The sequence below is a fragment of the Epinephelus moara genome, chromosome 16 (assembly GCF_006386435.1).
Source record: "Epinephelus moara isolate mb chromosome 16, YSFRI_EMoa_1.0, whole genome shotgun sequence".
NCBI lineage: Eukaryota > Metazoa > Chordata > Actinopteri > Perciformes > Serranidae > Epinephelus > Epinephelus moara.
In genome coordinates, this window is record NC_065521.1 from 47007825 (window position 1) to 47022811 (window position 14987).

The window sequence follows — 14987 nt, forward strand, 5'->3', positions numbered from 1 at the left end:
GTACCTGAGCAGGTAGAGGACAGCGTACCTGAGCAGGTAGAGGACAGTGTACCTGAGCAGGTAGAGGACAGAGTACCTGAGCAGGTAGAGGACAGAGTACCTGAGCAGGTAGAGACAGCGTACCTTCAGTTGGAGAACCATCTCCATCTGATAGCGGCACAGAGGACTGATATCATTTAGGATCAGAGCTGTGATGATGTCGATGCCGTTGGACTCGTGGGTCACGATACATGTCTGTAACACACACAGAGAAACTGAGTGTCCGCGTCCATGCTGGATGTCCCTCTGTCCGTCCTTGTGTTGACTCTATGTACCTGGTTCTCCTGGCAGGGTCCCTGGCAGTACTCGGTGAGTGTCTCCAGGGTCTGAGTGATCAGGTGGACGTTGGATTCATTGATGTAGAGGCCCAGCAGACCCAGGCCTCCGGTGGTGCTTCCACACATGATGTCCAGGAACTGAAGAGTCTCACACACCAGGTTGTAGTTGGTCTTATTGTTCTGACAACGCAAGAAGTTCTGGAAACACACACACACACACACACACACACACACACAAAGTCCTAATGTCATTCTCCTTACCTGGTTCCAGTCCTTATGCTAAAGTAGGCTAACCATGTGCGGACTCCAGAAACTGACCTGCAGGTCCTGGTTGTGGTTCTCACAGAGCAGCTGGAGGAACCTCAGGATCGGCTTCATGATTATCACGGCTGGTCCCATCTCCGTCTCCACCTCCCGCTGCTCTGCTACTGGCTGAACCGGCAGGGCAGAGGCGCCTGTTACCGGGGCGATGGACTGACCCTGGACCAACAACGGGTGACCGCCTGTACCAGGAAGTACTAATGTTGCAGAGCCACCTGTACAAAGAGGAAAACTATTAGTAACTAGAACAGAGGACCCAGTAGAGAGCAGGTCTCCACCAGGCAGCCGCCTTCTGGCTGCAGCTGCCAGAGTTGATCTCAGACACTTCAGGCAACGCAGACGGTGCAGCTGTGGCCTCCTGAGGACCTTACAAGTTGGCAGTGAAGACAACAAGAACAAAGTTTTTTTGTGTCATCTTATATCACACCTGCCTTTAGTCGCTCATAACAAAACATGTGTGGAATTAATCTGCAGATGCTCTGGGTCAAAATGAGACCAGACATGTTGTGTGATGTCAGTTTTTGAGCCACGATGAAGGACAGAATGTTTCCCGTCACAGACAGTGGGGCTCGTTGTTTTTAACTGAGAAGATTTCAAGAAAATTCGTTGGTCCTTCCCGGTTGAGAGGAGTCATCAGTCAGTGACGTATAAAACAGGTATGAAGAAGGTATTTTAATCAATCAATCAATCAATTTTATTTATAAAGTCCAATATCACAAATCACAATTTGCCTCACAGGGCTTTACAGCATACGACATCCCTCTGTCCTTATGACCCTCACAGCTGATCAGGCAAAACTCCCCAAAAAACCCTTTAACGGGGAAAAACTGTTCTGAATCAACACAACAGACAGGTCTTTCAGCTCACAAGCATACATGTATGCACAGAACATGAGGCTGACTGGTCCAGTAGTTTGTGAGATGAGCTGCAGACAAACGGATTCACACTCACGACCAAACACATGATCCCCTCCAGGCAATATGTCTCTGTTTAAGACCTCGTGATCTCAGGGGGAACGTGTTGTCTAATATCTAACATGATCCTAAATTAGTTCCTCCAGATGTATTCAAATATTCAACAGGTGAAAAGAAAGATATCTCAAATAAGACGAAACAAACCAGAGCTCCAGTGAGGACTAACACCACTCTAGATTGAATTCAAACTAAATTTAAGTAAAACTGTTAAAATGTAAATTAAACAAAACCAATCATGATGATTAAGGTCAGTTCAAATTCAGCTTGACTCACAGAAAATAAAATCTATTTAATAAACTTTCTTAGGTCTGACTGAGTATTTTAGAGAAACATTCTAAGACATCACTTTTCCAGAATAAAGTCGAAACATCATGAGGAATGTTTTGAGAATTAAGTTGTAATGTTCCAATTACAATTAGGGCTGGGTTAAAAAAAAAAAAAAAAAAAAAAATTCTACAATTTTTAATCAGTTCTCATTTTATTTCCTGGAGATCGATTGGTACGCCCAAAGATTGATTTTTTAATATTATTTCCCACCACAAACTTTAACCCCGCTAGCCTCGTGTCATTGGTTTTGTGCATGCGTACCGCAACCTCTCTCAGTGCAGTGAATAGTGAAACCAAAACCTGCAACATGGCGGAGTCAGACACAGGCAAAGCCCTTCTCAAAACGCCGCAAAAACTTAAGGCAGAGGTCTGGCACCATTTTGGTTTCAGAAACCTTAAAGAAAAAAAAAAACGAGCTTGACAAAAGCAAAGCGATTTGCAAGGCACGCCATATGGTAAATACTGCAGAAACACGACTAATCTCCGTAACCACTTGTTGAGACATCACCCAGACCTGCTATCTGAGCCGTCCACCACCGGGTCGCAACAAAAGAAACTTAAGGATTCTCTACAATTACACGTTCCAAGAAAATAACCAAGGCTATTGCAACTTTCGTGTGCAAAGATATGCGCCCGTATTCCGTCATGGAAAATGAAGGCTTCAAAAGGCTCATGAAGGTAGCGAAACCACACTATGTTATGGTGACACATAAACATCTGTGTGAAGACGTTATCCCGAACATGTACAAATCTGTGAAAGAAAGCATCAAGATTAAACTGCAGTCAGCTGAGAGGTCGGCATCACCAGTGATACCTGGACATCCGTGGCGACAGAATCCTACATGACTGTTTCCACTCATTACATAGACGATGAGTAGAACCTCCTCTCACATGTTCTACAGACCACCGAAGTTGAAACTGAACACCGCTCTGTCAGTCTAGCTTAAATGTTGACAACGGCGATACAGGAGTGGGAGCTGACGAGCAAAGATTCAGCCAGAGGAGGACAGTTTACAGTCTAAGTCAAGTTTAATTTCCAGTTTGAGTTTATTTTGTTTGCACTTTAATAGGCAATGCCTTTCTATTTCTAATGCAAAATGCACTAAAGCTTTGATGGGACTTTTAAACAGTTTACAGTTGGAAGTTTAAAATGTCCAGTTCACATGGTTGCACTTTGAAGGCAATTGAATGTCTTTTGCATTTCTAAAGAAGCTACACAAAACTGTGAGACACAGTGAAGTGTATTTATGTTTCCTTGGGTACCTTTGATGTTTATTTACATGAGGTGATGATAGTTTGGTTACTTTGAAGCCACTACTAGCCAGTAACCAGCACTTTGTTCACATTTACACTGCCTCAATCTTTGTTACTGTTTTCATATTGATTAGACTGACTGCATTAGAAAGACTGGTGATAGTGGTTAGTCAGTCATTCTGCTTGTCACACTGATGCTGAGTCTGCACAACATGCAGCACAAAGTCTACTGTGACCCTACAGTAAATGTGCTGTTCACAGCTGTTTGTGGGCCAAATGGCCATGACAACATTAAAATAAAAGTACATTTGTATTTGTTAACAGCTTTGGGGTCAATTCTTAATAATAATAATAATAATAATAATATTTTTTTAATAATGCACCAAGTTAGAGTTCCAGTACAATTACAGCTTTTGTTCATTTTGAATCTTATTCTGTCCACAGCATATTTTTGAAAGCAATACTATCAACATTCTGGGAGGGGGATTGATCCTTGCCATTTTCAACAGTTTCAGCCATTAACTACCAATATTTCATATTTATTTGCTGTCAAATGACAATATAATACTAGTACTGATGTGTTGTATAAATGGGCAGTCATGCAATTCAGGTTATAGCTCAAAAAAACAGGTTCTGTTAGTCCGATAGTAACACTAATGGAATCGATATTGAATCAAATCGAATTGAATTGAATCGTGATAATCAATTCTGAATCTTGTGAATCGGAATCGAATCAATTCTTGAAATTTGAATCGATACCCAGCCCTAATTAAAGCTTCTGTCTGTTCCGCTCAGGTTATGGATGATTATGTAAAAATAATATAACTTCAACTTTTTTCTTTTAAAATCACAACTTTTTTTCTCAAAATATATATAAAAAAATATATATATATTTTTTCCAGTGGCCGTCACAGAGCCTCAGAAATATGAACTTTTTTATCTGATTTCAAATGGAGGCCGCAGAGTGCTCAGACACACTTTAGACAAAAGCAACAGAAAACATGAAGACAGCATTTTAATATTTTTATATTTAAACTCTGATCAGATGGACTTTTTATAAATGTGACATCAGATGAAAACAGCAGTCAGAATATGAAGGTATAAAAACATCAGAGGTCTGAGGAGTGGTGGTTCTCACCGTTCTCCAGCTCCTTCTCGTTGGCCTTGTGCGTCATCTCTCCGACATTAACAGAAACAGTAGCTTTGATATCCGTCTGAGCTTCTTTCATCCGGTCATGAAGAACCTTAAAGAACTTCTCTGACTTGTTGTCGCCCATCATCAGTTTGTAGAACGAGTTCTGCAGAACGACACAATGTTTACACACAGTGAGCTCAGACTCTGTCTGTTGATGTTCTGACTCTACCTGTGAATGCTCTGACTCTACCTGTTGATGTTCTGACTCTACCTGTTGATGTTCTGACTCTACCTGTTGATGTTCTGACTCTACCTGTGGATGCTCTGACTCTACCTATGAATGCTCTGACTCTACCTGTTGATGTTCTGACTCTACCTGTTGATGGTCTGACTCAACCTGTTGATGTTCTGACTCCACCTGTTGATGCTCTGACTCAACCTGTTGATATTCTGACTCTACCTGTTGATGCTCTGACTCAACCTGTTGATGCTCTGACTCAACCTGTTGATGTTCTGACTCAACCTGTTGATGCTCTGACTCAACCTGTTGATGCTCTGACTCTACCTGTTGATGTTCTGACTCTACCTGCTGATGCTCTGACTCAACCTGTTGATGTTCTGACTCTACCTGTTGATGCTCTGACTCAACCTGTTGATGCTCTGACTCAACCTGTTGATGTTCTGACTCTACCTGTTGATGTTCTGACTCAACCTGTTGATGTTCTGACTCTACCTGTTGATGCTCTGACTCAACCTGTTGATGCTCTGACTCAACCTGTTGATGTTCTGACTCTACCTGTTGATGTTCTGACTCAACCTGTTGATGTTCTGACTCAACCTGTTGATGCTCTGGCTCAACCTGTTGATGCTCTGACTCTACCTGTTGATGCTCTGACTCAACCTGTTGATGTTCTGACTCTACCTGTTGATGCTCTGACTCAACCTGTTGATGTTCTGACTCTACCTGTTGATGCTCTGACTCAACCTGTTGATGTTCTGACTCTACCTGTTGATGCTCTGACTCAACCTGTTGATGTTCTGACTCAACCTGTTGATGCTCTGACTCAACCTGTTGATGTTCTGACTCAACCTGTTGATGCTCTGGCTCAACCTGTTGATGCTCTGACTCTACCTGTTGATGCTCTGACTCTACCTGTTGATGCTCTGACTCAACCTGTTCTAAAGGTGGAACTCACCTGGATCTCAGTGTTCCCTCCCTCCAGCAGACAGATGGCAAGCTGGATGCTCTCCTGGAAGATCTTGTCGTTCTTGGTGCTCATCACCAGATCAGTGAACAGCTTCGTTCCTCCTTCTCTGTCCAGACGACACTGAACCGCCGCCACCGCCGCCCAGTCCCGTTCCTGCTCTACCCCTGTGACATGAAGGAAACACATATTCATAGGATGACATCACAAACACATGGCTTCTAAACATCAGAGTAAAGAATATCAAGATGTTTATGAAAAATAAAAGGAGAAAAGAAAAGTTGTCGGTGAAGATTCTCAGTCATCCAGGTCATGGTAATTGTAAGTACTATATCATTGGCAACTGGACTTGCTTACATCGGGTCGAAAATGTGCCCATGAGGACAGAGAGGAAGGTGAAGGAACAGAAACACATCAGGGAAGCACTTCAAACCTGTGGCTACCCCAATTGGGCCTTTGCAAAAACCTCTAAAAGACCCAGAGCAGACAGAGAGGAAGGGACACAAAAACGTAACAACATTGTCGTTCCTTATGTCACAGGAGGATTTTCAACAAACACCACATTCCGATGCACGTCAAACCCAGTAACACACTGAGGTAGAAACTTCTCTAACCCAAGGACAAAACACCCAGACAGAAGCAGAGTAATGTAGTGTGAGCAGTTCAATGCATCCAGGAATGCACAGATTTATACACTGGGGAGACAAAACAACTGCTCCACAAACACATGGCACAGCACAGGGACACTCCTTTAAGGACAGCAATGTGCACATCTTGGCCAGGGANTGCACCCCTGGTCCCACCTGACCCTAATGAGTCACATGGTGGGCTAATGACTCACATTGTGACCTTAACGACTCTGAAACTAAGAGCTCACGTGACCCCTGCAACTCTGCAAGGGTTCCCACCCACACAGGGTTTACAGCCTGCAACTTCGTACCAGTCATTTAGAACTGAAGAAGCTTCTTGGATGAGAGGTCATTGCTTCAAGAAACGCAAGCAAGTCCAGTTGCCTCCGATATAGCACTTATGAAGAAAAGAAAAGCCACCAAAGAAGCTTAACAGTACGTTTTGTTTCTGTTTATGTGTGTTATTTATTTGTTTATTCATGTATTTACTTGGCCTACTTATTTATGTATTTTTCCTTCATTTGTTTATTTATTTTAATGACAAAAGAATAACATAGAGAAGTTCAGGTAAAGAGCAGCAGACGGCCGACAGATCAAACAGAAGTGACACATGTTAAGAATATGAAGTGGGAGGAAACGTTATTTTTCTCCATGGTAACGAAACATTACATCAGTTCCTGTTTCCAACACAGACAGGGAAGTTTGTCCAAAAGCTGCTGCCGTATTTGTCCCCTACACCGTGGTAGAGGAGCTTTGTCCAGCTGTGAAGGAGACGAAAGACGAACTGAGGAGGGTCCGGTTTGGGAGTGGGAAGACTGTGAGGGCTCATTTATGCTTAACGTTAGAGATGGAGACAGACGGAGCCTTCTCTTTGTGTTCAGTTCGTCCGCATTTGTGTACGTTTTCTTACGTACGTCGCGTACAGATACAAACCAAACGAAGCAGAACCAGCAGAGATCGTGGAGCAGTGTGGCGTAGGATAAGTGAGATACGGCTGTAGGAGACGACAAAGAAATATAGGTAGAAATATAAATAATGGCGCTGCAGAACATATAGAATAGAATTGTCCGTCCACATGTTGTGATGTGTTTAATGACACACAGAACACTACCTCTGTTTAAAGGTGGATTATTACGACCTCCTCCACTGTCACCTCATTTGTTGTTGTGTGAAAGTTTTGAGTCCGAACTCTGGTGCCATCTATTGGCTGTATCTATGACATCATAACGGACACATGGACGCATGAGGACAGTGACGGTTTATGACGTTTGAAACAGACGGATCTATTTTCATTTCACGTGTCTGTAAGGCTTGAGTTCATCGCAGCAGTGTTTTGATTTGACAAAAGGTTTTACTACGTTGTGTCAATGCTGAATGCAGCTGTGATGTCACGGTTTCATGTGTTTGACATCATCAGTAAATAATCATTTAAAGTTACATGTGTGTCTCCTTCCTCTGTGTGGCGCTGTGACGCCATTTTAATCTCTGCTGTGACAGAAGGTGTGTGTGGTATGAAGCAGCATACCTGAAGCTCCGAGCTCGGCCAGGTCAGACTTCGGGTTGTTCTTCTTGTTTGGAAACAGATAATTCTGCAGTAAAACTTTCCTCAGAGAGATTCCCTGAAACCACAACACACATGGTCACTGCAGTCAGACCCAGAAACACTTCACTGACCCCTGCGGGGAAATGGTCAATCATTACAGGTCAAACATGAACTAAAAATAAGAAACTATCAGGAGCAGCTGCAACATCCTGCGTGCACGCTCAGCACACGTGCACTAAACAACAGCCACCAGCTCTCAGTGTGTAGAGTCAGAGTGCAAACGTGACCGACACAACCGGAGGTCATATTGATCTTTAAATGTCCAACAACTAACTGACCTTCTCATCAAAGTCCAGCGTCCTGATCAGCATCTCCTGCAGAGTCCTCAGGACTTTAATACACAACTTCTCCTCTGCACACATCAGCGCCTTGGTGTGCTGGATCAGCCTACAAACACACATTCCCATCATGCATCTGTGTATCAGAAGGTCACTTGGGGACTCAGAGGACCTGGACCTACTTAGAGATGAAGCCTCCGGACTCGCAGCGCTGTCGGGCGTCAGTTCCCTCCAGAAACAGCAGCTCCGGCTGGTGCAGGACGTCCACCAGCACCGACAGCTCAGCGTTGACCAGCGGCTTCAGGCGCTCCTCCAGAGTGTTGATGATGTCCTGTGGGCACAGACGGGTCACAGACGGGTCACAGACGGGTCACAGACAGGTCACAGACATGTCACAGACAGGTCACAAACGGGTCACAGACGGGTAACAGACAGGTCACAGACAGGTCACAGACGGGTAACAGACAGGTCACAGACAGGTCGCAGACGGGTCACAGACTGGTCACAGACGGGTAACAGACAGGTAACAGACAGGTCACAGACGGGTCACAGACGGGTCACAGACAGGTCACAGACGGGTAACAGACAGGTAACAGACAGGTCACAGACGGGTCACAGACGGGTAACAGACGGTCACAGACGGGTCACAGACGGGTAACAGACGGTCACAGACAGGTCGCAGACAGGTCACAGACAGGTCACAGACGGGTAACAGACGGGTCACAGACGGGTCACAGACAGGTCACAGACGGGTCACAGACAGGTAACAGACGGGTCACAGACAGGTCACAGACAGGTCACAGACATGTCACAGATGGGTCACAGATGGGTCACAGACAGGTCACAGACGGGTAACAGACGGTCACAGACAGGTCACAGACGGGTCACAGACGGGTCACAGACGGGTAACAGACGGGTCACAGACGGGTAACAGACGGTCACAGACGGGTCACAGACGGGTAACAGACGGTCACAGACAGGTCGCAGACAGGTCACAGACGGGTCACAGACAGGTCACAGACGGGTCACAGACAGGTAACAGACGGGTCACAGACAGGTCACAGACAGGTCACAGACATGTCACAGATGGGTCACAGATGGGTCACAGACAGGTCACAGACGGGTAACAGACGGTCACAGACAGGTCACAGACGGGTCACAGACGGGTCACAGACAGGTCATAGACGGGTCACAGACGGGTAACAGACAGGTCACAGACGGGTCACAGACAGGTCACAGACAGGTCACAGACGGGTCACAGACAGGTCACAGACAGGTCACAGGCCACAGACAGGTCACAGACGGGTCACAGACAGGTCACAGACGGGTCACAGACGGGTCACAGACAGGTAACAGACAGGTCACAGACAGGTCACAGACAGGTAACAGACAGGTAACAGACATGTCACAGACAGGTAACAGACAGGTCACAGACAGGTCACAGACAGGTAACAGACGGGTCACAACAGACAGGTCACAGACAGGTCACAGACAGGTAACAGACGGGTCACAGACGGGTCACAGACAGGTAACAGACAGGTCACAGACAGGAAACAGACAGGTAACAGACAGGTAACAGACAGGTAACAGACAGGTCACAGACAGGTCACAGACAGGTAACAGACGGGTCACAGACGGGTCACAGACAGGTCACAGACAGGTCACAGACAGGTAACAGACAGGTAACAGACAGGTCACAGACAGGTCACAGACAGGTCCCAGACGGGTCACGTTTGTGTAGCAGTGTGTTTGTGTAGCGGTGTGTTTGTGTAGCAGTGTGTTTGTGTAGCAGTGTGTTTGTGCACCTGAAGCTTCTCGATGATGTTCTTGTAGTCCCAGGGGTTGCTGGGAGCGATGGGTCTGGAGGAGCGCAGGGAGGACTTGTAGTTTGGGTTGGAGCGGGACAGAGAGTTGAGAGCAGAGCTGGACAACATGGAGCTGATCTGAGCCTCCAGGTCCAGAGGAAGAGAGATGGAGCGACTCTTCGCTGAGGAAGAAGAAATAAGAAGAAGACTCAGTTTCTGTGAGGAACAAACTCAGATCATCTCGTCGGTCTGAGGAGAAGCAGTTCAGTGGTGATCCTACGATATGAAAATACTCTGTTATAAGTTGAAGCTGTGTATCTAAGTACCAGTGAAGCAGTGAACTGTCCTTATATCAGTTAAAGGTAAAGGTTCAGTCTGAACAGACTCCGTCCTCACTGCAGTCTCTTTATTATTATCATGATTATTATTAATACAATAACATACCAAATATATTTAATGTATCTGATGTTTTACAGTTGAATTTATGAGTAATAATGTGATGTATTTTACATGTTCACCAGTGGTTTTAAAGCTCCAGATTAAAGTGAATATAATCAGTGTGTTTTCTTTAGTGTGTGTGTAACAGAGTTAATAAGGTCAAAGGTTAAACCCCTCTGTCCATTCAGTCTGTGTGTCTCAGATAAATCTGTATCTCTGCTGCTGAGATGATTTAAGTTCAGATTATATTCAGACTGATGGAGCGACAGTTAAATCTTTTCACACTGTTTCCTGTGACATATGACAGTGTGCATAAACACTACACCAACATTAATATCCCACAGTGGATCAGTGTGTGTGACCACAGATGGAAACAGTCTGGGCCCCGTTTCCCAGTTTGGATGAACCTTAGCGCTCTACGAAGGTCTCTAAGATGTACCTTAGCTAAGGGACTTCTGCTAAAGTACATCGTAAGTTGGAGCTGTCCGTGCCTCCAGCTCTGGTCCACCCAGACATTGGACAGTGGTCCAGAAGAAGAGGCAAGACTCCGCCAGTTTGGCCAAAAGGCGAGGGGCAGCAATTTGCCGAGAGGCTGCCAAAACCAGTGGTGGACCCAGGACTGCTCCCACCCTCACCCCCGAGGAGGAAAAGGTCCTGTCAGTCATTGGCCACACAGCCTCCCAAGGCATCACGGGGGGCAATGATTGGCAGCTCAATGTTTTTAAAAAAGGAATTGGGGTACTTTATGATAGTGGGCTTATTGTGTTGAGAAATAAAAGGTAACTGTGATGCTTTGACTGTGGGACAGGGACTGTTTGCAAAGGAAAAGTGGAGGAGAAAAGGAACTTCAGACAAAAATGTTCATAATGTTTTGTCTTGTCTTGTGCTCCACGATATTCAGGCGGGGGGTTGACACCATCGTCGTCATCATCATCCTCTCCTTCATTCTCCTCCAAAGGAAGACATGCTTGCGCACGCACAGCAATTCTGTTACATTGCTGTGACCAAGGTGACAGCACAGCATTTTGCGGGGTTGAACTTCAGTCCTCCTGTCGACCAATGGATGCATCTGGACCGGAGCTTCTAGCGGCCAATGGTGCCTTCAACCAAGCCCCTGGTGCGGATGTGGGCAGAGTTGTACTCCTGCTCGGCATGTGTAATGGGGACAGTCACTGGTGTCAGCAGGTAGGTTCGGAGCGGGTAGCCACTATCCCCGAGGAAAAAACCTCTGCCAAACGCTTCTCTGGCAGCATCTTGTCCCACAGATGAGTCGGCCCAGATGTAACTGTCGTGCGTGCTGCCGGGCCACTTTGCAACAACATCCACAAAAGAGCCCTCTGTGGTCCACCACCACTTGGGTGTTGATGCCGAAAATCCCTTCCAGCAGATGAAGGCCTGGTCATCCATGGACGGGTTGGACACGGGATTAGGGTCCCATCCACCAGTCCAATCACCCGGGGAATACCAGCCACAGCATGGAAGCTCTGGTGAGCCTCGATGATGTGCATGACCAACAAGGACATTGGTCACCGCTTCCACGCTCTGTGAAACCGATGCCTTGCTCAGCCCGAATCCATCTCCCACCACCTCCAAAAAACTACCCACTGCCTAAAAACGCAGAGCTGCCAGAAGCTGTACGTCTGGGCTGAGGGTGAAGTTGCACTTGGTAGCTCTGGAAATGTGCGGGGACACAAGTGCCAGCAGATTCAGGATCTCCTCATGTGGCAGCCGGTATTGTGACAAGATGGCACTGTCATTAGACTTCAGTTTGATCAATTAGTCAAGTATCTGTCAGATATTCAGTATTTGGTGGGAGGGTACAGCCTGTAGCCTTGTCAGAAAAGACATATCCTCAGTTAGTTAGCTCCATTAAATAAATTAATGATTGAATGAATAAATAAATAAACCCACATATTAATAATATTCAATATTCATGATTATTTTTCATGAAGTTAATTATAAACTGACGATGTAATGTGCATAAGGAGTCTAGATGTGAATTATACTGCAACTGTCCATTTAAAAAGCATAATGTTGGCCTCATAGAGCTCAAACTGTGACAGGATGAACGGAGCGCATCACTAAGAGACAGATCTACCTGTCAGAAGACAGATCTTCACGAAGGAGAGTCTGGGAAACAGCCTGAAGCTTAAGGGAGACCTTAAGATACAACTTAGGATGCACGTAGTGCTACGAAGGCTCTGGGACACGGGGCCCTGATGGTTTACATCTACACTGTAAAAACATTTTGTCTGTGAGGTCAAAGGTAAAGAGACCTGAACAGGAGATAGATTCATCTGTTACTTTCATCATGGGTTACTACAGAGACAGTATGATGTGTTCAAAAGGAGTCACACAGAGAGAAACTAAATCCTGCACAGAAACATTCAGAAGGACTGATGATGGTTCAGAGAAGCAGCTGCTGCCCTCTGGTGGTCGATTCAGAGCGTCTCACTGCTGACTGAACACATTTAATAATTCATTTTGGAGTCAGATCAGACACTGGGTCATGATGATGTCATATATTTATCTTTGCTATGTTTTGTGTATGATGTTGACGTGTTTAAATGATGAACGGACCTGCACTTGTACGGCTCCTTTGTCATCACCTGACCACTCAAAGCACTTGTTACACTACGAGTCAAATTCACACACCAATGAACAGCCATCAGGAGCAGTCTGGGGTTCAGTATCTTGCTCAAGGATACTTCAACATGTGGACTGAAGGTGCAGGAGATTGAGCACCCGATCTTCAGATTGGTGGTAGACCCACTCTGCCTCTGAGCCACATCCGCCCCAACTGTTATATGTTGTATTGTTTATGGCTGCAGTTTGGGTGAAGAGCCTGAGACGAGTGTCCCACTGTGAGGGGCAGTAAAGTTCATCTGTAATCTTCAACCTTGATTTTAAATCGTCGCCCTCTGAACCTGAACCTGAACCAGATTAAATTGTGAGGTACAGATTCTCACCCTGAGCTCACTCTGACACACTGAACCTTCAAATCTTCATCTGCTGAGTCACTGTAAAGTTTTCACATAAATGTAGTGAAGTAAAATAAAAATATAAAGTAACACTGCAGTGAAACACAAACACCTCAGAGTCAATGATACTGTCATCCACTGGCTGATGGAGTGTGTGTCTCAGTGTGTGTGTCTCTGTGTGTGTGTCTCAGTGTGTGTGTCTCAGTGTGTGTGTCTCTGTGTGTATGTCTCAGTGTGTGTCTCATTGTGTGTGTCTCAGTGTGTGTGTCTCAGTGTGTGTTACCTGTCATAGCGAGGGTCTTGATGCATGTCTCCACCTGTCCTCGGTGCTGCTGCTGCAGCCAGGGACAGTCCAACAGACGGACAGATGACTGCAGCAGCTGAGTGACGATGGTGTGATGAGTCTGACACACAGAGACAGACACAGAGACAGAGACATTCCTTTTCATGTGTGAAGTTGAAAATGAAGACGTGTGGACGGGGTCCTGTCTCTGTTGTGTCCTCACCTGCAGAGACGTGCTGTTCTCAGAGAATGGCGAGCTGAAGAAGGCGCTGATGGTGTCAAAGACCACGTTGATGATGTATTTCTCCAGAATGGGGTCAGACAGACGTTTGTCTCGTTTGTTACAGACCTGCAGAGGACACAGAGGACATTGGTCTCTTGGTCCAATAAGACATCAGTCAGAGGTACAGAGAGCTGTCTTACTCTGGCCATGTCCACGGTGAAGTCCTCAAACAGCTTCCAGATGTGATTGGACGTGTAGATCTCCTTCATCTCCACCTCTGTGTCCACGTAACAGTGATTCACAAAGTTCACATAGGCCACCTTCACCTAGGGACAGAGACAGGTGGACAGACAGACAGAGACAGACAGACAGACAGAGGCAGATGGACAGAGACAGATGGACAGACACAGAGACAGACAGACAGACAGACAGAGGCAGACAGACAGACAGACAGACAGAGGCAGATGGACAGAGACAGATGGACAGACACAGAGACAGACAGACAGACAGACAGAGGCAGACAGACAGACAGACAGACAGACAGAGGCAGATGGACAGAGACAGATGGACAGACACAGAGACAGACAGACAGACAGACAGAGGCAGATGGACAGACAGACAGAGGCAGATGGACAGAGACAGATGGACAGACACAGAGACAGACAGACAGAATTATAATGAGCTCCACCTGCTGCAACATGAAACTGTTAATCAGATCATTACTGCAGAATCAGAGTACTGCTGATACTTTATTACTTTGATACTTTTACTTCAGTCAGATTCTGACTGCAGGACTTTAACTTGTAACAGAGTAATAGATTACTTAGAGTAATAGAGTATTTTTCTGCACAGCGGCTCAGTGGTACATTTACACAGTTACTTCAGTAGGAGATCTGAGTACTTCATCCACTAGAGCCACACACACACACACACACACACACACACACACACACACACACAGTGTGTCAGTACCTCAGTGATGCAGTCCTCGTGTGTCACTACTCGGACGACGTCCTCCAGAGGCAGCAGAGATGTACATTTGATCTCAGTGTAGACGTTCTTCCCCTCAGCGCAGGCCGCCAACAGCTCCACCAGAGAGATGTGGTACCTGCACACAACACACATCGACACACATCAACACACAACAACACACAACAACACACAACAACACACATCAACACACATCAACACACATCAACACACAACAACACACA

General features: G+C 45.8%; 1 protein-coding gene across 1 annotated transcript in view; it reads right to left on the reverse strand.

Annotated features, from left to right (window-relative positions):
• Positions 1-14987, reverse strand: part of itpr3 (inositol 1,4,5-trisphosphate receptor, type 3) — a 134000-nt gene that overhangs the window by 29042 nt on the left and 89971 nt on the right. Inside the window, exons 32-44 of the mRNA XM_050064274.1 lie at positions 14746-14881; positions 13974-14099; positions 13774-13899; positions 13551-13671; positions 9849-10030; positions 8226-8374; positions 8044-8152; positions 7688-7781; positions 5525-5700; positions 4332-4491; positions 636-853; positions 315-515; positions 46-234 (exon numbers count right to left, since the gene is read on the reverse strand). Of these exons, the coding sequence (XP_049920231.1) occupies positions 46-234; positions 315-515; positions 636-853; positions 4332-4491; positions 5525-5700; positions 7688-7781; positions 8044-8152; positions 8226-8374; positions 9849-10030; positions 13551-13671; positions 13774-13899; positions 13974-14099; positions 14746-14881 (1987 nt within the window). The remainder of the gene's footprint in view (positions 1-45; positions 235-314; positions 516-635; positions 854-4331; positions 4492-5524; positions 5701-7687; positions 7782-8043; positions 8153-8225; positions 8375-9848; positions 10031-13550; positions 13672-13773; positions 13900-13973; positions 14100-14745; positions 14882-14987) is intronic.